This window comes from Cricetulus griseus, chromosome 8 (assembly GCF_003668045.3).
Source record: "Cricetulus griseus strain 17A/GY chromosome 8, alternate assembly CriGri-PICRH-1.0, whole genome shotgun sequence".
Lineage (NCBI taxonomy): Eukaryota > Metazoa > Chordata > Mammalia > Rodentia > Cricetidae > Cricetulus > Cricetulus griseus.
The window spans coordinates 6431430-6453884 of NC_048601.1; the positions used below are offsets into that span (position 1 = coordinate 6431430).

The 22455-nt window shown below is 45.2% G+C and overlaps 1 protein-coding gene across 2 annotated transcripts in view; it reads right to left on the reverse strand.

Annotated features, from left to right (window-relative positions):
• Etnk1 (ethanolamine kinase 1) overlaps positions 1 to 6658 on the reverse strand; it is a 44003-nt gene extending 37345 nt beyond the window's left edge. The window contains exon 1 of one of the 2 annotated variants that reach the window (XM_027430156.2): positions 6338 to 6658. In XM_027430156.2, the coding sequence (XP_027285957.1) occupies positions 6338 to 6493 (156 nt within the window). In that variant the 5' untranslated portion in view covers positions 6494 to 6658. The remainder of the gene's footprint in view (positions 1 to 6337) is intronic. The other variant, XM_027430155.2, reaches the window with a different exon arrangement.
• Positions 6659 to 22455: the final 15797 nt, after the last annotated feature.

Sequence of the window (22455 nt, forward strand, 5' to 3'; positions counted from 1 at the left end):
TACAATCCATCGTGACCACACATGTTTAACAAGATGACTTCGGAATTACAGTGCCCTCAGCCTCTAATGGCAGCATGGGCTCCAAGAAGAGGCACCTCCACCAGGATGGAAAAATAGGATACTTTTCAAAGAATTAAGAAGGAAAAACCTGCCCCCACAGGAATAGTTAGTTTTCTACCAAGCTAATGTCCTCAAGTGTTGGGCAGAGAAACCTCCTAATCTGGTGGTAAATATTTCACATGTGTGACTACCAGGGACATATAGGTAACCCAGGGCACACACCCCACCCCCTGGTATTTTACTTTAAAACCATACAAATATTTCTCAACCAATGTTTCTCAGCATTGTAATGTGACACCTCTCTTGACAACAAAGCAGTGTGCCTCCTGAGGCACAGTGTCCACCCCTCCTTCCAGAAACACTACCACTCCCTCTACTCCGCCCAATGGACTTAGGTTCCAACTGAATTGTCCTTGTGAAATACTTCTTCCTGCCTAGGATCCCATCGTTCCTTCAAAGCCTCAGCTCAGGGGTTGAGGGTATCAAAGCACACTTTTTGCCTAGGATGCACAAGACCCACCATGCATGGGTTCAATCTCCAACGCCTGACACCCCACATGCACAGGCTGGCATTGGGTTCTTCCACCTCCAGAAGCTTCTCCCCAACTCTCCTGGGCCTGCCTTATGCCCCAGTTCACAGCACAAAGGAGTCCAGCTAAAACTGAGTTTTAGGAATGTGGGTTTTTAATCCCTTTGTGATGATACTGGGGACTGACCCCCTAGGCAGCACACACTAGGCAAGTCTCTACTAATGAGCTCCATACCTGAGACATGCCGCCTTCTGCTCAAGATCCTATTTAGCTATGAAGGTGGTGGAAGATGAGAGATAGGGAATAACACACTGAAACACACTTTATACTTATTCTTAGAACTCTGTATTCGTTTTCCTTAGTGCTTTCTTTTTTCAATTTATTTATTATGTATACAACATTCTGCTTCCATGTATATCTGCACATTAGAAGAGGGCACCAGATCTCATTACAGATGGTTGTGAGCCACCATGTGGTTGCTGGGAATTGAACTCAGGACCTCTGGAAGAGCAGCCAGTGCTCTTAACCTCTGAGCCATCTCTCCAGCCCCTCCTTAGTGCTTTCTAAGATACACAGTATTACCTGTGTTGTGTTCTGTTGTTTTCATCCGGGGCAGAGTCTTACCCTGTTATCCAAAATGGCATGGAAGTCAAAATCCTACCATGGGCTCACAGGAATGTATCATCTCTCCAAATGATTCATTTTTATACAGATTAAAATACTTGCCAAAGACTACAAAGCCATCCATCCCTCTCCCCACCACAATAGTGATGACCCAAGGACAGGAAATGGTTTGCTTGAGCCAAATCACAGGTGTTAATATCTGAAAAGTAACAACTGAGTCCCCTAACCATAGTTAAATCATTACATCAAAAATGCATGGATAGTTTTTTTTAATTAATTGCACATTAGCTCCCCCACCCTTGTACAAAATTTTTCTAGAACATCAAAAACAGAGTAAGAAAGAAGCTGGGCAGTGATGGTAGACACCTTTAATTCCAGCACTTAGGAGGCAAAGGTAGGCAGATCTCTGTGAGTTCAAGGGCAGGCTGGTCTACAGCGTGAGCTCCCAAACAGCCAGGGCTGTTACACAGAAACTGTCTCACAAAAAAAAAAAAAGTGGGGGGGGGGACAGGGGGATAACACACAGAATAGGAAACAAACAACTGAATTGGGATAAAGACAGAAAATGAGCAAGGCAAAAAAAGGGATGTGTAAATTGGAAAACCACAATAAAACCATGACTTTGTATGCTGTAATCATAAGCATGGACAATGCCTAAAGGTCGGAGACTTCAAAACCATACAGAAACGTGGACGCAGTGGAGGGGCAGCTGTTGGAAGAGCACTAAACTCACCAGCACTGGGGAAGATGCAAACCTGGATCACGGGAGCAGGAAGGCAGCTTCCTAAACGCTCTTGTGTCACCTTTGCATGTGACAAAATTTGAATGTCATTCAAAAGACACCACCTTGCATATTCTGATTTGTCTCAGGCTGGGCATTTCACAGAGCACATGTTCTGGTGTAGGCCGGCTCAGCAGCATAATTGTCATGAGCTAGCATTTGTTTCCCCTCACAAGCCTCAGGGGTAAGGAACTGTTTATTGGCTCCACTTTACAGTTAAGGATAATGAAGCTTGGAAAGATTAAGAAATCTGGCCAGAAGGCAGGTTTGGTAACTCTCACCAGTAATACCGACATTTGGGAGGCTAAGGCATGAGGACTGCCTGTAAGTTCTAGTCTAGCCTGGGCTACAGAATGAGTGAGACTGTCTCAAAAAGAAATAGAACTTGAGCAGTGAAGCGAAGCTAATGAAGTACAGGGCACAGTCACAAACCCCATGTTTTCCATCTTTACTAACAGCCAGCAACTAGAGGAACCAACTCCCAATCAAGTTTCCTGAAATGCTATAGCAGACAGAATTTAGAGGGCTTGTTGGGATTATGTATGACCTCACATATGCGTGAGGGCACAAACATGCAGGCACCATACGCGCGCGCGCGCGCGCGTGCGTGCGTGAGTGCGTGCGTGCGTGCGTGCGTGTGTGTGTGTGTGTGTGTGTGTGTGTGTGTGTAGGCCTGGAGTTGACATCAGATGTCCACCTTAACCAAGCTCACCCTATTTATTAAAGCGGGATCTCACTGTCCCCTGAGCAGGATAACCCTGCTTGCTCCAGGAACCCCCTTTCTCTGCCTCCAAGTGCTGGAAGACATGCTGATTTTACAGCATCTGTAACAAAGATGGTCTCCCCAGCCCATCAAGCCTTTGCCACTGTACCATTATCTACAAGCTAAGGAAGAACTTACAGAGAAAGTGTTGTTCAAACATGTTTGCACTCAGGGAGCCCTAAAGTGACCCAATGGGACATCCAAAAACACTGAACCAGCTTTTTCAAAAGGAAAAAAAAATTGGCTGGGCACCATAACTTGTAAACTTGTAGGGCTGAGGCAGGAAGATCTGAGAAGATGACAACAGAAAGAAAAAACAACTCTCTCTGATCCTTTACACATAGATGTCGATAGTCAGAGAGCCACGTTCAAATAGAGGACCTGCTGCATAACACAAGGAGTTCCTGCCATTTTCTAAAGCTGCAGCACACGTGGAAGGAAATGCAAATGTGTTCAAGGGAGCTCAAAGCAAGTCTTCTCCTGAGCCATGGCAGAAATTAATCTTGCACAGGCCTGGGTTCCCCGCCTCAATCACAACACACACACATAAGCGTTCTAGGTCAAGGAGCAGTAATTCCTCAGATAAGTCTCCCCTAGGTCTGTCACTCACACACAGGCTCAGCTTCACTCTGACACCCATCAGCAGTTCCTGTCTGTCTTCCTCACAGGACAGTTGGGGAATGCGGCGGAAGGGCTTTTTACAAGACAGCATGAAACAGAAAGCATTTAGCTGGTGCTGCTCAGAACTACTCTACCTATGCAGAAATATAACTTCAAAAACCCCATGAAGTCGCTCTTTGTAGTGTGTTACTTCTGATGAGGACAGCTTTATCCAAACAAGAACCAACTTCACACGCCGCTGAGCTCTGAGTAGAGATTAGCTCTATCGCTTGGATCACATCTAATTCCTTTTGGGCCTTTGCCTGTTTCTACATTTTTTCATATTCTATATGTTGCTATTATAGGAGTAACTACCAGGAAAGATAAGGATTGTCACAAAAAACCCCAAAAATATGTTTAGAGAATATTCTTAATGTATTTTTTTTCTTCTGGAGGGGCGGGGTGCTAAGGGTCTCACGTAGTTCATGCTGGCTTGGAACTCCTAATGTGAACCCTCAGGAACGACTTTGAACTCCTGATCCTCCTGTCTCCACTACATGCAGCCAAGAAAAATGTTAGCTTGGGGAAAAAAAAAAAAAAAAAACAGGTGAGGACTTAGGGGCATAGACCAAGAGTAGAAAGTTTATGTAGCATGTACTAGGCTTCTGCTTCCATTCCCAGAAACACACACAAAAAGGGGTGGGAGAACCATAGGGAAAAAGGCTGTAACTGATTCCAGCTGACTTGAAATTACATTATTTTTTTAACTAGAGGATACATGCTTCCCTTTCTGAAATGACATAGAAGTATTATCCTTACAGTTCAAGGGAGATAAACTTTCAAAAATAACTATAGCAATCAAGAAATACCAAACAAGCAGGCCATAGTGACAAAAACCTTTAAGCTCAGGAGGCCAAGGCCAGCCTGGTCTACAGAGCCAGTTCCCGACCAAATGGCGATACACAGTGAGACCTTGTCTAAAGAAAATAAAAAATAACAACAAAAACAGAATTACTAAACAAAGCCCCAAGACATCATTAGTTTGAAATGCCCTAGTGTGTGTAAAGTCCACTCCATTGAACTGAGAGATAAATAAATAACCAGAACCTTGACTTACAGATGGCTCAGCTTCTGATCCAAGAGGAAATGAATTTCTAATTATCAATTCTAGAGATAAGTGAGTGATGTCACCACTTTCAAATATACATATTATAAAATCAGATTACCAACCCAAAGGTTAAAGTTAATAGTGACAACATAGGCCAGGAATGGTGGGAAAAACCCTACAATCCTACTACAATTACACTGGGAGCCTGAAACTGGATTACCAGTTGAGTGAGCAATCTAGCCACCTTGCCTCAAAAAAAATAAAAAAATAAAAATAAAAAAAATTTGCTACCTATAAATGATTTAGCCTGATTTCCTGTACAACAACCAAAATAGTTATATGTCTCTCCTTTGTTTTAACGTATAACCTGGCTTTCCTTCACTAAATTTCACATGAACTAAGTAAAAGATAGCACCTACCTAATATGGTTCCCTAGGCAACGATGATTTAAAAGAATACAGCTCAATCCAGCACACAGCACTCCATCCAATAGCTATTTCCACTATTGTACATACAATTAAATCAAAGGAAATTCCAAGCTTCAAAAGTTTAAAACTTTAAGTCACAGCTAAAAAAATAACACAAGTTGCCAGCACTGCCCTTCACCAGGAAGCAGCACTGCTTTTAATTAGTAGGATATTTTCCAGAAATAAATTTCATCACATTTTAAAACCCTCTCAAACAAGTGAATACATACTATCATAACAGTCTAACGAAGCTCAGTGCTAGAGCACTTGCCTAGGACTCTTAACAGCCTCTGTGATCCCAACAAAAAATATACAAATAAATGCTCCCATTTGAAAAGCCCTTCCTTGAAGGAAATGTAATAATTTTCCAAGTTATACGCAAAAATCATTTTGAATACACTATTTCCTCTATACTTAGCAAACAAGCAAGCCCTTAAAATTCAAAGTCCATTGTCTAACAAGTTTCTTCCCCACAACATATGGGTCCCTTTAATCTACTCAGAACCCTTAGCAAGAACCGAAACTAAAACTCATGAAAATCCCCAAGTGTCAGGAACTGCTCTGAGCTCATGTTTTAAATATGTTAAAAATAATTCAGCAACAAAAAAAATTCAAAAAAAAACAAATAAGCCTTGTATAAACCCCACAATTTATTGGAGTCACCAAAATAGAGCAGATGACTTGAATAATCCAAATAAATGCCCTCCCATTATTGCTCAAATTTAAAACAAGCCCTAGCGGTTTAAAAAAAAAACAAAAAACCTAATTTGTTTTTTTTTGTTGTTGTTTGCAAGGGAAAAAGGAAGTTCAAGTTGGTATTTCCTAAAGAAGTCTACTGCAAAAAAAAAAAAAAAAAAAAGCAAATCACACCAAATAAATCCTGGGCATGCAATTGCTTTCCTTGTTGTTGCTTTAATGCTAGATTTTCAAGTGTTTTGTGTTTTTCTCCTCCTGAGAATTTCTGTCTTGAAATACACCGACTCGGGGTTGTCACAGATCTCTCTCTCCCCAGGCCGCCGCTCGCTGTCTCTAAGCCTCGGCTTTCATTTCACCAAAGACTTGACGGATTCGGAGACACCAACTCCAGCAGCCTTCAGCTGGCAACGCACAGAAGGGAGCGCTGCCTCCCTCCCTCCCCTCCCTCCCTCCCTGGCTCGCCCGCTCCCCGAGCATCCATCCCGGCGTGGGCAGCGGCGGGTCCCCGGCCACTCGGCTTGGGGATGGAGGATGTGGGGAGACCGGAGGCTGCTGAGGCAGGGAGGACGGGAAGGAGGGAGGGACGGGAGGGGAGGCAGGAGCGGGAGCCGGAGCGGGAGCCGCGGGAGCGGGAGCGGCGCTGACGCGGTCCCCGCCCGCCCGCCGCCCGCCCGCCCGCTCGCCCGTCGCCCGTCCGGCCGTCCTCACCTGCAGGGTCACCTCGCGGGGGTCCCAGTGCGGCCGCAGGTGCCGCAGCAGGCTGAGGGCGCCGTCGCGGCAGCGCTGCTCCTCCTGGTCCTGCACCGTCACGTCGAGCTTCGGCACCTCGGGCGAGCCGGGCGGGACGTGGATGTAATTGGCCATGGCCCAGGCGACGGCGGACACGACCACGACGACCACGGCGACGGCGACCACGAGCGCGGCGGGCGCCGGCAGGCTGCTGGACCCTTCCGTCCCGGGGCGCCCTCGGCGGAGGGCTGCGGCCGCTCGGACGCACGGGCGGACGGGCGGCGGGGGCGACGGAAGGGCGGGCGGGCGAGCGGCGCGAGCGGGCGGACGGGCGAGCGGGCGAGCGGGGTGCGCAGTGCAGCGACGCGGAGGCTCGGCCGCTCTCGGGAAGATGCCTCGGTGCTCTCGGCCGCGGGCAGCCGCGGAGCATGCCGGGACTGGCCTGACGCTGGCGTCACGCCGGGGGGGCGGAGCCTCGCTGCGTCAGCCGGCCGGCCGGCGGGGTGGCGAACCCCGCGGCACAATGGGCGGCCCGCGGGGCTCTCGGGGATTGGGGGGTGGGGGGGTCTCCGGGAGCGCGCACCGCCAGGCGCTCCGCTCCTGCAGTCGGGGGGTGAGGGTGGGGGGCCCAGGCTGGGCTCCGGCCCCCCGAAGGAGCCCGAACGTTGCCGAGCCCTGCCGGAGCTCGGACAAGCGTTGCCGAACTCTACCGAGCCCTGCCCGAGCCCCACCGGGGTCTGGCCGAACTCAGCCGAGCACTGTCGAGCTTTGCCGAGCCCTGCCCGAGCCCCGCCGGGGTCTGGCCGAACTCAGCCGAGCCCTGCCGGAGCACTGTCGAGCTTGGCCGAGCCCCGCTGGTGCCCTGTGGAGCGCTACCCAGCCCTGTCCGGCGTTAGCCGAGCGTCACCGTTCTACATCAGTGAGGTCGTGGGCTCTGGCCTTACTTAGAGCTGAGGTTTTTACGGGATGCAGAAGAACGTGTCCTGAAATAACCCGAAATTCAGGCTGTGTGTGAGCTTGGCCGCAATCCGGCCAAGCTGGATTAATGTGGTCGTCTTATTCCTCAAGCTGTGTACACGAAACCCACATGCGACCAAATTCCCTGGGGCGGGTACATAGAGATCACGGTCTTTGGGACAACTTGAAGTAAAACAAGAGTAAACCGACGACGGTGGTGTGAGGACGCACACCTGTTATCTTAGCTCCCCGGGAGGCCGAGGCAGGAGGATGGCCACGAGTTCGAAGTCACGCTGGGATATATATATATATATATATATATATTATATATATATATATATTTCCAGGGCTGCTCAGCCAGCCATCAAACAGGGTGAGACTACCGCAACATTTTAAGGGTCAGATACTTGACCTTGCTGAGAACTACTCGAGGCCTGTAAAAACAAGGTAGAGAGATGGAGAGGAAAGAAAACAGACAGCCGTCAGGGTAAGTCACAGTGGGTCCTGGGGCTCGCGGGGCACAAGAAACCTCCAGTGTCTCTTAGAAACTCCGCTCTCTGCCCGTCAGAGGAATGTCGAAACCTGATCATCCATCTGCAAGTATTTGGTCTACACTTCCCGCTTGCCTTTTATGACGGAGACAAAGGAGTTTGTTTCACCTAGGCTTCCCTGGGGCTGAGAACAAAGTGAACATTCATTTGTTTGTAAATAGTCAAAATGTTTTATTACCTGTTAGCGTACATTAATGTTCCCATTGTTCCGAAAGAGCCTACTTAACGTTTGTAAGTCACAAAACAAATACGTCAGGAGTAAAGATAAACTTCCTAAACTAAAAAGAAATCCACTTTTGCATTTTTGCAACATAGTAAATTTATTGAACATTTCCCAGACTTAGGTATGATTTTTTAAAAAAATCACTATGGAAGGCCCTGCTTTCAGTACTATGTGCACACGCGCGCAGGTGCGCGTACACACACACACACACACACACACACACACACACACAAGAAAGGGGGAAAACTATTACAGGAAACAGTATGCATTCCATTTAGTTGAGGATAAAATAACAGGACACACTAATAATTCCACGTTTTAAGTAGTACCTCTTGGATGTTTTAATAAAATCATGAGATTTTTTTTCAAATTATATGGAAAATTTTATAACTAAAACAATTATCAGCAATTTCACAGTTAAAACTAAAACTTTAAAAATCATTTTAAAATTCTGGCATGATGGCACACACTTGTAATCCCCGTGCTTTGGAGGAGATTTAGCGGTACCAGGAATTCAAACCAGCCTCACCTACAAAGTGAGATGTTAAGAGAACCTATTTCAAAATAAAATACAATGCCTTTTCAGGCCGGTCTGAAACTCACAGAGATGTTCCTGCCTCTGTCTCCTGAGTGCTGGGATTAAAGGCGTGCACCACGACTGCCCAGCTGAAAACCAATTCATACTGCCTTTATCTACAATGCAATTCCTATCAAGATCCCAGTAGGCTATTTATGGACATCAAGAAACTAATTGCCAGGGCTGGAGAGAAGGCTTGGAGGTTAAGAACTCTTGTTGCTCTGTGAGGATCTCTACACAAATACAATTAAAAATAGATTTTCTTGAGAGGGGGAGAGGAGGAGGGGAGAGGAGGACATGGGGGAGCAGGAAGGTTGAGTCAGGGGAAGAATAGAGGACAGAAAGATAAGAGATATCATAATAGAAGGAGCCATTATAGGTTTAAAGAGAAATCTGGCACTAGGGAGATTTCAAGAGATCTACAAGGATGACACCAACTGGCAATCTAAGCAATAGTGGAGAGGCTGCCTTAAATACCCTTCCTCAATAATGATATTGATGACAATAATGATATATGCCATCCTAGAGCCTTCATCCAGTGGTTGATGGAAGCAGAGGGAGACACCCACAGCTAAACCCTGAACTGAACTCCTGGAACCCAGTTGCAGAGAGGGAGGAGTGATGAGCAACAGGGTCAAGACCTGGCTGGTGAAACTCTCAGAAACAACTGATCTGAACAAGGGGGAGCTCAGGGACCCCAGACTGATGGCTGAGAGGCCAGCATTGGACTGATCCAGACCCACTGAGCATGGATGTCAATGAGGAGGCCTCCGCAATCTATGGGGCCTCGGGTAGTAGACCAGTATTTATCCCTGGCACACAAATGGACTTTGGAAGCCCATTCCACATGGAGAGATGCTCTCTCAGTCTGGACACATGGGGTAGGGCCTAGGCCCGGCCTGGGATGATAGGCAGACTTCAGAGATCCCCCATGGAGGGCCTCACCCACCCTGGGGAGCAGAGGGGGACAGAGTGGAGACTTAGGAAGGCTGGAGGGGCACCGGAGGAAGGAAGGGAGAGGGAGTTGGGATTGACATGTGAAGCAATCTTGTTACTAATTTTAAAATAATAAAAAATGAGGAAAAAAATAGATCTTTCTTAAAACTGAAACAACTGCCCAGCTAAATGCAAAGACAAGAGACCAATAACCCAAAGAATACTTTTTAGAAAGTTAAAAGACAGCCATACACGGCTACAAGATCCCGTATACAGTAATAGTAACCCAGATGGCACGGCATTGTTAAATGACGAGAGAAGTGAAATCGGAGTGGGGAAATAGACATATATGGCCCAGTTACCTGAAGACAGACAACGGGCCAAGGGAGTGGGGAAATAGACATATATGGTCTAGTTACCTGAAGACAGACGACGGGCCAAGGGGCTTAGCAGACAAAGGATAATCTTCCAGCAGCCAGATAATGGACAGCTGGGCTCATCTCCACAGGAAGGACTCTAGATACAGACTTAACACCTTCACAGAAATAAACTCACTGGATCATTGATCTGAAGATGACACACAAAACAAGATTTATAACAGATTGTGTGAGGCCTTGGATTGGTCCCCAGCACTGCAGAATATAAGTATGTTTACACAAGTGTTTGTACATGTCTGTGTGTACATGCCTATGAATGTGCATGTGTGTGCACGTGTGAGCACATGCCGGTGTGTGCATTCATGTCTCTGTGTGCATTCGTGTCTGTGTACCTATCTGTGCACATGTGTGAGCACGTGCCGGTGTGTGCACTCATGTCTCTGTGTGCATTCGTGTCTGTGTACCTATCTGTGCACGTGTGAGCACGTGCCGGTGTGTGCACTCATGTCTCTGTGTGCATTCGTGTCTGTGTACCTATCTGTGCACATGTGTGAGCACATGCATATGCCTGTATGTGCTCTTAGAAAATATCAGTAGAAAATCAAGGTATTTTAGGATTGATGGTGGCATTCTAGATGTAAGAAATCAAATCGGAATCTATGAAAAAAACCTATTACTCAAAAGTACAATTCATGAAAGAAATATTGTTGAGTTGTACTTCATTACAACAGAAAACTTTTACTCCTCAAATCTCATTAAGACAGTGAAAAGGTAGGTCTCAGATTAAGAGGAAATATGTGCAAAACATATATCTAGTAAAATACTTGTCTCCAAAATTCACTGTGCACTCTTAAAACTCCATAGAAGGCTGGGAAGAGGCTACAGTGCTGCTGGAGAACTTGCCTAGCATAAGTGACATCATGGATTCATAAGTCTGAAAAGGCCCAATGCCGGTGGAACAGGCAGCATGTGTTCATCAAAGTCAGGATGTCACCAGTTCCGCTCCTGGATACTTAAATGAGTTGGAAAGTTATATCCACATTACCCTTTATGCATAAGTTGGAAAACAACCAAGATGTCCTTCAGTAAATGAATGAAAGAAAAAAAGAAGCGGGCTACACCCATGAAATAAAACTATCAGTTGGCAGACTGTTTCATGTCTCTGCCTTTTCTTTCTAATCACCTTGGTTTTGGTTTTTCCCTCCTGGTTTCTTGGTCGCATCTGCTCAGCTCATCAGGAAGGTCTTACAATTTGTTCCCAGAGGCTGTTCCCACTGCTTTCCATACTACAAAAATCTGTGGGATCAGGTGGTTGGTTGCTTTGAGGGAATCTCACTATGTAGCCCTACTGGATGGGGACCGATCTTTTCCTTGCAGTTTTCCTCCTGACTCTCTGCCTCTGCCTCCCATCAGACTGGATACTTTGTAAATTGTCTTAGAGTCAGTGTGTTTACCTCTGTGAGTTCATCTTTTGTACTAGAAAGCTGGCCCCAGGAGAAAAAAGGTACATCTTATCTATTGCCACATTTCCTCACTTAAAATAGTAGCCAAGACATGAATGATGCTAATCGCCTGTAAGCCAAGCTAGTTAGTTCTTGAAACTCTGCCAGCCTGCTGTAAGAACAGCCTCTGCCAGAGGTAGAATTATCTATCAGATCCCCTGTAGGTTATAGTGTATGCTTTGGTGGCTAGCCCACTTATCTTTGGGCTGGTCTTAGTTCTAGTGTGTCAGTAAAACCGTGTAGCACCTTATAAGACAGTTGTCAAAGCATTCATTATAAGTAAGCATCCAGTTCACACTAATGGCTTCCTGTACGTGGCATGGCCTGGGGCTCCCAGTTCTCGGAATCACAGACTCCTGGTCAGTTCCTTGAAATCTCATTCAATCTCACAGGACCATGCTCCAGCAATGTTGGTCATGAGGCTTATTCTGGTTCTTCTGTGGCAAGCCTACTTCTCCCTTTTATTTTCTTTCTTAATTGTTGATGTCCCTGTTGGTGGTGGTGTGGTGGTGTGGTGGTGGTGTCAAGGACAAACTCATATGTATCCTGGGGAAACGCTTTAGGAGATACCTATAATCCTGGCCTGGTTTCTTGCTTTGAATTGTTTTGTATTACATTGTATTTATTTTGTGAGGGGGAAAGTGCTCATAGCAGAGGACAACTTGTAGAAGTCTGTCCTCTCCTTCTGCCGTGTGGATTCTAGGGATCCAACTCCATTCATAAAATAAGTAGCAAGTACCTTTGCCTGCTGAAACCATATCGTTGGCCCCCATTTCCTGCTTTTACACATGTTAAACCATCTTTAAAAATCTGCCTTTCGACACCCACATTGTACTGTTAAGTCATAACAATTATGCCACATATAAAAGATGAGGGAGCATATTTATAGCTTGTTATGTAATGAGCATTCTGTATGAGGGAACAAATGGAAGGCCGAGTACAAACCCAGAGCCCTCAAGTGATAAATATTTTAATTATAATGGAGTTCGATTTCATTGCCAGTGTAACAACATAAAACATCCACTGAAGAAAATATCCCACGAAATCAAATTATGCAAGCATATCTAACAGCTGGATCATCTACCCAATTGAAAACATGTTTAATTGGTTATTACCCAGAGGACTCTGAATCAGCATACCACAGAGGTGCTCACACATCCATGTTTACTGCTGAGCTGGTCTCAATACTGAGAAGGGGAAGCAGCCTAGATGGCCATCAAAAGACAAATGGACGATCTCTCTGAGTTCAAGGCAGAGCCTGTCTGCATAGTAAGTTCCGGGACAGCTAGATTAGGTAAATTAGGTAAAATAGGTAAATTAATAGGGGGGGGAGACAAATGAATGAAGAAAACATACACAACCCATTTTTGCTTAGCTCTAATGAAAAATGAAATTGTGATATTTGTAGGAAAACAGACAAGAACTGAAAATCATTGTGTTAAGCAAAATAAGCCAGAATGAGAGACATATTCTCTGTGTTTTCTCTCATGTGCATGTGCATGTGTGGGGGTTGGTGTGTGTGTGTGTGTGTGTGTGTGTGTGTGTGTGTGTTGAAATTAAAAAGATCATAAGAATGAAAGAAAAGATAAAGGAAGGAAAAAGAGAGAGGGGATTAATGGGATTCATATGACATCAAAGGGAAGAAAGGAAACCAGCCAGAGGGGGCGGGGCAGGGGCGGGGACACAGGATGGGGAGTGGGGGAGGGGAACAAATCAGAACACCCCGAAATGACACATACGCATGAAGATTCTGGAATGGTACCCATTTCCTTGTATACTAACCCCTCCCATATACCTAACAGAAAATTAGAGTTTGCCATTGTAACATAGCTGAAAACTCAGGAATTCAAAACATCTGCATCACCAAACATAGAGTGAGAAGCAAAAACAAAAGAAAGGAAGACGATGACGCCTTGGCTAAACAAGGCTGCACCTGCTCTGCTGAGCAACATGAAGAGTGCCTGAGGCAGCCAGCTGTCTACTGTCTGCACACCCCACATGTGAGACAGACCCTGTGACTGACTGCTAGGCCTGCACCACACTCTGCTCCTAAGAGCTAATAATGCTTCCCTGTGGGGCGGGGTGGGCCACACAGGTCCTGTCTTGTCTCTTCTTCATATCCCCAGCACCACAGGATAAATCTACGCCTCCTATCAGGTCGCCCTCTAACAGCAGAGAGTCTAGCATCTTCCCCTATGCCCTCCATGACTCCAAGCAGTGTCTGTATCACAAGTTATAACTGCGGATTGACAGAACAAAGAGGAATAAATGTCCCTGATTACATCTTATAAATCCGAAGGGGGTTATGCGTGCTGACATGTGCCTGCAACCCCAGCACTTAAAAAGAGGCAGCAGGAGGAAGCTTTGGCTGCATTAGACCCTGTTTCAAAAGAACAAACAATAATAAATAATAAACTAAATATATGGGGGGGTAAACTTTTCTGGTTTTGTTTTTTAAGATTTATTCATTTTTAATTTATGTGTAAGCATTTTGCCTCTCTGGATGCCTGTGCACCACTTGTGTGCCTGGTGTCCATGAAGGTCAGGAGAGGGCATGGGATCTGAGGTTACAGTTGGGTGTGAGCTGCTGGGAACCCACAGATCCCCTGAAAGAGCACCAAGTGCTCCTAACTGCTGCGTCTCTCTCCAGCCCCTTGCTGTTGGCCTTTGTAGTTACATACGTCAGAGGCACTTACATAAGAACTGAAGCAGGGACCCTGCACATGCTAGGATCCTGCCCTGTACATGCTAGGATTGTGCCCTGCAGATCCTTGGATGAGCTCTGCACGTGCTAGGATCTTGCCTGCACATGCTAGGATCCTGCTTTGCACATACTAGGATCATGCCCTGCACATGCTAGGATCCTACTGTACTCCCGAGTTACAAAACAACACTGGAGAAAAAACAGCTTAGAAATGTCTTGTATTCTTCCCTATCTTTTCCTTTTCTTTCCTTTCTGGTATCCAGGACACCTGACACAGGATAGGTAAGTGCTCTACTACTGGGCTACATCACAGCCCATGAATAATGGAAAAAGGGGGCCACCTCAGCAAATTTAGGAGCCATAAACTATAAGGCCGGTGCAGAAAAAGACAATTCATTTTTAAATGAAAGATCCTAGCAAAGTTGGGTATTTCACTAGTAATAAAGGTGGTGTTTTTGCTGATCTTCTGTTGGTTGTTGATGAGTAGGTTGGTTGGCTTGAGGCTGAATCTATGTCCCCAGGCTAACCTCTTGCCTCAGTGTCCTGATGGAACAGTAGACATCTTTATAGTTGGCTCAATACCGATATTAACACTTTTCAATCAGGGGAAGGAGTGTGCATGTATTACTCAAGAATAAAGTTTTAAAAGTGTTTACTTTAGCAGTCCTTATTGTTGCCATTTAAATGGCAATGATAATCTGGTCATGGTGACACAGACCTGTTATCCCAGAATTGGGGGGAGGGGGAGTTTAAAACCACTCTCAGCAACACCATGTGTTCAAGACAGGCTTATAGGAGAACATATCTCAGTAAAAAAGCAAATTAAAAAGCCTTAAAAACCAATAAACAACAAAAAAATCACGATTAAAAGTTCACATAGCAAATATATCACTTCAGACTTAACAATAAATGTTTCCATTTTTATGCCTCCTTGACTCTTTAAAACAAGTGCTTGCAACATTTTGGTAGTTTTGAAGCAAGTTTTCCAGCGACATTGTGTGTATGTCCCTGCTACTGAGGGTGAATGCCCATACAAACCTCTGTGTCCACCACAGGCAAAGCACATGGATAGGCTGCTGTCTCAAGCCCCGGCCACGGCTCTGCTTTGACTCAAAAGCCCCTCTTGTTCACTGGGGACCTTTGTCATTGTCCTGCTTTGGAACTGCGGTTACTTCATCTGTTCTCCTCAGGAGGCTGCTCAACAGAGCAGTGACAGCAAGGTGAACTTAAGATTCAAACATCTAGACAACCATGGCAGTCTTCATTCAGGTGGTAGGACGTGTGGAAAGATACAGTTTAACTCAAAACTCACGTGCACACATACAGTCACACAATCACACACTCACAACTCACACTTTCATAACACTTTCACACACATAGTCAACTCACACACACCCACACACTCACAACTCTCACACTTTTACACACACTCCCATACACACTTTCACACACACATACTCACACTCACACACTCACACTCACAACTCTCACACTTTTACATACATACTCTTACACACTTTCACACACATAATCACACACATACTCACACTCACACACTCACAACTCTCACACTTTTACACACACTCTAATACACACCTTCACACACTCACACACTCAACTCACACTTTCACATGCTCATACACACTTTTACACACTCATACACTCACACACTCACACTTTCACACACATTCTCATACACATTTTCACACACAGTCACACACCCACACTTTTATACACACTTCCATACACACTTGCACACACATAGTCACACAATACTCTCACACACTCACACACACTCACACACTCACACTTTCACACACACACTCTCATACACACTTTCACACACATTCACACACACATACTCTCTCACACACATTCACACACTCACAACTCACTCTTTCACACACACTCTCATACACACTTTCACACACACACACTCACACTTTCATACACACTCATACACACTTTCACATACACTCACACACTCACATTTTCACACATTCTCATACATACACACTTTCACACACATAGTCACACTCACTCTTATTCACACTCACTCACACTCTCGCACACAGTCGCACACTCTCACGTAGTCACATACTCGGTCAGTTGTCAGATGTTTAGAATAGTGACTAGGCTGAATAACAACAACTTTGGGGCTGGTTTTTGTTAGGATTTGGTTTGATTTTGGTTTTGTGGTTTCGTTGTCATTTGGAGACAAAGTCTTGCTATGTGACCCCGGCTGGCCTGCTATTTGTTGTGTAGCCCCGACTGGCCTGAAATCCATTTTCATCCGTCTGCCTCAGCCTTAAGTACCAGGATTATAGACATGGGTCACCATGCCCGGCTCTCACATCTGTTTGTTTGCAGACAAAGTTTCATGTTGGTGCTGTGTGGTTGGGGATTTCTGATCCTCCTGCCTCCACTGCCCAAGGATTGGAATCACGGGAGTGAACCTCCACACATGGATTATGCCGTGCCACAGGTCGAAGCCAGGGTTTCAGTTGGTCGGCTCCAACTGAGCACACCCCCAACTAGATAAGAAAGGCTTAAAAATTTACTGTTTTTTTTTTTTTTTTTTTTTTTTTCTCAAGTGGTACACAGTGTTTGACTCTGCAATGCTATGCAGTTACTACAGACAAAGGCATTTTCCCTCAGCCCAAGGGGACCATTATGGTGTCTGAATTTTCCTTCAGAAAAGGGACTCAAAGGCCAGACCCAAGTTCCAGCCTTTCTCAGAGGCTAGAAGGGTAGAGGCTACAGGTAAAGACAATATCAAGGGCCTACTTTCTCTGGCCCTTTGTAATGGATTAAATCCGCTCATGTTACCCTTCTTTTCTTCCCATTGTACTTTAAAGACACCAGTAACATGACCCAAAAGAGCACAATAGCAAAGAACCAGGAGTGACAAGGAGCCTGGTGGCTTATCATGATGCCTGCAATGTCACCTGAAACTACAGTAGCTGCAGGAGGGTCCTTTGTGGATTTGCAGAGCCCACAACATATGAAAGAAAACTTGGGAGAGCACTAAAGAGTTAAAAGAGACCCTAGGGTTACTGTTTTTAGTTAAGACAAGCAGAGTGTAACCCTATGAATTGTAGACTTACAATATCAGCTGTCACCATGCCTAGATAACTACTATGTCGCAGACTGTCAAGCACTCCGTCAGTAACTACTCATGAGAGCTTAGCATATGGCAAGACAGAGTCGCAGTGGCACGGTGCGATACTATACTAATTAACTTTTGTGGTGGTGTCAGGCCATTAGACATACTGAGGAAACATTGGAGTCCATATCTTTGCATGTCAGTGAAACATGATTCCTTCACTGAGCCGGTGTACTAACCCCACCCAGCCTGATACCTGGTGTTGTTAATTAGAAGACTGACTGCAGTCCTTATCCCCATTGTAGCAGACCACAGCTTGTGACTCACGTCATGCCTTAGGCAAGGGCTAGCCTGAGGGGTTTCAACATATATGCAGCAAGGATGAATTCTTTTAGAAAAAAAAAATTGGAATTTCTACCCATTCCTACCTCTCTCGGATATAGCTCTGAGAGACCATACATGTTCTTGACCCAAAACTATACGTATTGGAAACTAATATGTAAAAGACAGATGACATTTAGATCTCCAGGTGGAAAAAAATAAAGATTCAAGAGATAAGAGTTCAATACAGAGGGGCAGGAAAAGCCAAATAACATAGCATCCTAATGCACTGTCAAACAGAGAAAAAATATGTTATGTGTGTGGAGAGGTATTTGTCAGAATTGAACAGAGCCTTGGTGACAGTCCCTTTTATCTACTGAGCCATCTTGCCAGCTCTTTTTTGTCTATCTGTCTGTCTGTTTTCCCTCAATCTAGCTAAGGGTTTGTCTTTTTGTGTCGTTGATTTATTTTTACATTTTTCTTCTTGTTTTAAAAGTTTTAGTGTGCATAGTTTTGTGTGTGTGTGTGTGTAAGATTCATATGTGTGAGTGTGTAAGAGTCATGTGTGTGAGCGTGGTTGCAAATGTAGCATGCCATGCTTGTGTGGAAGTCAGAGGACAACTTCCAGGAGTCTGCTTTCACTGTGGGTGCTGGGGATTGAACTCAGGTCTTCAGGGTTGCACAGCTAGCTAATGCTTTTACCCAATAAGCCACTCAATGGCTGTTTTGTTTCTATTTTACTTATTGACCTTGCACATGTGTGTGTGTGTGTGTGTGTGTGTGTGAGAGAGAGAGAGAGAGAGGAGAGAGAGAGAGAGAGAGAGAGAGAGGGAGGGAGGGAGAGGGAGGAGGAGGACGGACAGACATTTGAGTGTTAGCGGTGAGCTGTGGGCTTGGGGCCTCTGAAAGAGCAGTGTGTGCTCTTACTGGCTGAGTCATCCCCTCCAGCCTCAATTTCATTTACAACTTCTCTGATCATTGTTGCTTACCTCTTCCTTCACACTCTGACCTTCATTCCTTTTTTTGTTTTTTTGGTTTTTTTTTTTCTAGTTCCTTTCAGTGTAACATTAGCTTACTGATTCAACCCTTAGCACTGAAGCAAAGGTGTTTAGACATTTGAGATGGTTTCTCTGCTTGGTTGACAGAGGCACTGTGGTCGCATCCATCCATCTGCTGTGTCCCCTACACTTTGGTCGATTGTGTTTCTGCATTTATTACATGTTTGATTTCTTTGGTTGTTTGTTCCTTAACACGTTAATTTCCAAACATTTTCGAATTTTCTAGAGTCCTCCAGTTCCGTGCTGCTGTGATGAAGGGAGTGACCAGGCATGGTTTCAGTCATCTGAAAATAGTGAAGTCTTGTTTGTCACTGAACATTAGATCTCTCTTGGAAGATGTTTTGTGTGCATTGAAGAAAGCAATTCTCTCACTGTCGGGACACTATGCATGACTGTTAGGTTCTTTTGGCTGAAAGCAAAGCTTCTTAAGCCTTTTCCACCAACCAACCACCCCTTTTTCCAGGACCAATTTTGACTTCAGGTTTACAGGATTCACTGAGTAGCCTTGAGTTTCTGAAACTCCAGCTGCCACCTCCTAGGGGCTGACACCAGACCCAGCTTCTCCTAACCACTTGGGAAGCGACCGTGATGTTATTGACTGCATGTACACGGTGCCTCTGAGCCCCCAGCTGGGACACTGGATGACTTTCTGAATCAGAACTGGAGATCAGCTCAGCAGGGACATAAAGCAGAGTCACATCGTGACCATTTGCATGACTAACTCCTTCATCAGAGCAGCTCCTAAATTAAGTAGAACATGTAACTCCCTTTACAGGTTCTCAGTAACAAACAGTCTCTACTCAATACATGTTTGCTAATAGGTTGTTTTTCCATCAACAGAAAGAAAATAATGTTTGTCCTAACCTCCTCATGTTTTCGCTTTAAACAATGCAGTCAGCAGGTTGTAGCTCTGTCTGGAGTTGCAACTGTGTAAGGAGGGATTGTTTGAACCCAGAAGCTCAAGGCAAGCTTGGGCAACATCGTGAGGCCCGGCTCCAAAACTGTAAGAGCAGAAGAGCCAAATGAAACCTATGTTTTTGATACATTTGTTTACTTACTTATTTAATGCATGTACATTTTTGACCAATGTGTTCAATGTGGGTGTTTGTGCCCCTGCACACGCTCTTGTGCACATGCCAGAGTGTGCGTGTAGTCGTCGGGACAGGCTGCAAGAAATGGGGCTCGCCTTCTACCAGCTGTGTTCTGAATCCTGAACTCAAGTCTCTTAGTGTCAAGAGCCTTTATTCTCTGGGCCATTTCAACAGGCCAAAACTCACCCTTTCCACCTGTGTGTCTGATGTGGCCTAGGTAATCCGTAAAACCTTTTTGTATTTTGTGTTTGGTGCTTAGATTGACTCCTGGGCTCCGTATGCTTAAGTGCACAGTCTGAACTCAGTCACACCCTCAGTCCCTAAGGGTTTGTTTTTTGTTTTGTTTTGTTTGGTTTTGTTTTTTTAATGAATAATGTTACGGTTATAAACAGGCTGCTGCTTGCTACACATTGCAAAATGTTTATTCTGAGTGCACTCAAGAGGTATGCCATTGAGAGCTTGGCTGACAATGGCCGATAATAAAATCTTAATGACTTCCTGGAGACTAGGAAGGAGTCCATGGTCAACACCATCCCATTCTCCTCCTGCCCGGGGAGATGTCTTGGCACTTTTCTGGCAAGATCTCTGACCAGGAGGGAGGGAAAGAACCCTTTTCTTACTCCTCTGCAGTCCCTGGGGCCACAAGCTTGCTAACATCCTGCGGGGGCGGTGTGGGTAGAGAAGTAGGTCACACTAGGCTGAATTTTAAATAACTCAGTATGATTGGAAATCCATGGGATTTGTCCAAGATGCCCTCAAAAAGTGGCCCAGGGAGATTAGGTAGAGCAGACTCTGAGTTAGGAAAGACATTTTCTGTCTCTGTACTGTGGAGCCGAGGCTGTTTATGGAACCAGTTGTATGTGTGTGTGTACTTTTCTGGCAGGAAAACCCTGAACCTTTTTTTTTTTTTTTTTTAAACAGTTTGCAGGCCAGATAGCTACAGACTAATGCTACATCTAAGGCATCTAGCTGGGCCTGGAGCATGGGCCTGTGGTCATGGCTATTTGGGAGGCTGAGGCAAAAGGATGAAAAGGCCAAGCACAATCTGGGCTACAGAGTGAGCTCAAGGCCAGACAGGGTTGTTTCGAGAGGCCTCAAAAAGTGGGCTGCTTTTGCAGAGCAGCGGTCAAGCACAGGCTTATGAGTAAGAAGGCCTGGATTCGGTTCCCAGTATGGTTAAAAAAAAAAAAATAGTTAAACAAATAAAATACAAAATTCGATATCTGAGTCTAAGCCTTTCTAAAGTGAACACTGTTGTGCTTAAGAATAATGCTAATGTCTGTTTTTTGTTGTTGTTTGTTTTTTTTAATGCCCCTGCCTAACAAGATGCTTGACACATAGTAGGCATTTTAAATATGATAGGGATGGGCTGGGGGTGTCGGGGTAGTTCGGTAGTAGAGCGTGTACCTAAAAGTGAAGGTGTTTGTGAGTCCCCTAACAGAAAAGCTGAAAGTCAGCGGGCTGGCTAGCATCCTAACTGATATTGGTGAAGACACTGGATGAACGTGCTGGGTGACAGAGACGTCTTACAGGAAGGTTATGGAGTTACCGAACTAATAATTGGCTTCGAAGTCCACCAAACTGCCTCTAAGAAGCACCACAGTTCTCTTTGAAGCTCACACTGTTTGCAGCAGAGCCCTCGGTCAGCACTTGCAAGCCAACCTTAATTTCCCGGCAGTGTTACACTGAGTTGGACTGTGGAACATGACCGGAGGCTGGCCATTCTACCCGGCTGTTTGACTTCTTCCAGTAACTCATTAACGGTTTGTATTCTTGAAGTCACGATCGAGTGCATGCGTGTGTGGGGCTCCTGAAATAAATTCATAGACTCTCAAGTGTGTTTGGAGATGGGAATTCTTTTGCCCTCACAGACTAAGAGATGCCACCCTGCTGGTGAGCTGTCTTGTATTCGCCGAGATGGTACCTCCAATATCTGGCTGGGAGTGCAAACTCTGGACTTAAAATCCATGCAAAAGCTTTTGGCGGCGCTTTGTCTTGTGATTCATTTCTCATAGCAATTTGGCACCTACTCAAATATGCACGTGGGAATAGTGGTGTGGTGCTGAATCCTAAAAGTCTATTTAAAAGGCAAATGTAGCACTGTTTAGTTTGTACTTCTCTCTCTGTGTGTGAGTGTGTGTGTAATAGAGAGAGAGGAGAGAGAGAGCGAGAAAGAGAGAGAAAAAGGAGAGAGAGGAGAAAGAGAGGAGAGAGGAGAGAAAGAGAAAGAGAGAGAGGGGAGAGAGACAGAGACAGAGAGACAGAGACAGAGAGACAGAGAGAGAGAGAGAGAGAGAGAGAGAGATGGAGGGAGGGAGGGAGAGAGGGAGGGGGCTTCAGGCTCCAAGGAACAGTAACATTGGCATTGAGGTGGTTGCCTGGGAGTTGACAAGTCTGTTGACTGAGTACAGTGTCTAATGTCTAGATACAATTTCTTCAAAGAAACACATGGTATTTCTTAAGTGCTTTAGCACAGAAAACTCAGTTTGAGCTGTGCCTCCTGGCTCAAGCAGATAAGAAGGTGGATATGTGAGGATCAGGAGTTGAGAGCTAGTCCAGGCTCCAGGAGATCCTGTCTCAAAAACAACTAAAACAAAAGGTATTTTGGGGGTCAAAGGGGAGATAATCCACTTGACAACAATATAAACGTTTGTTTCAGTCTTGTGTACCTTTTGTTCACTAGCACATGAATAC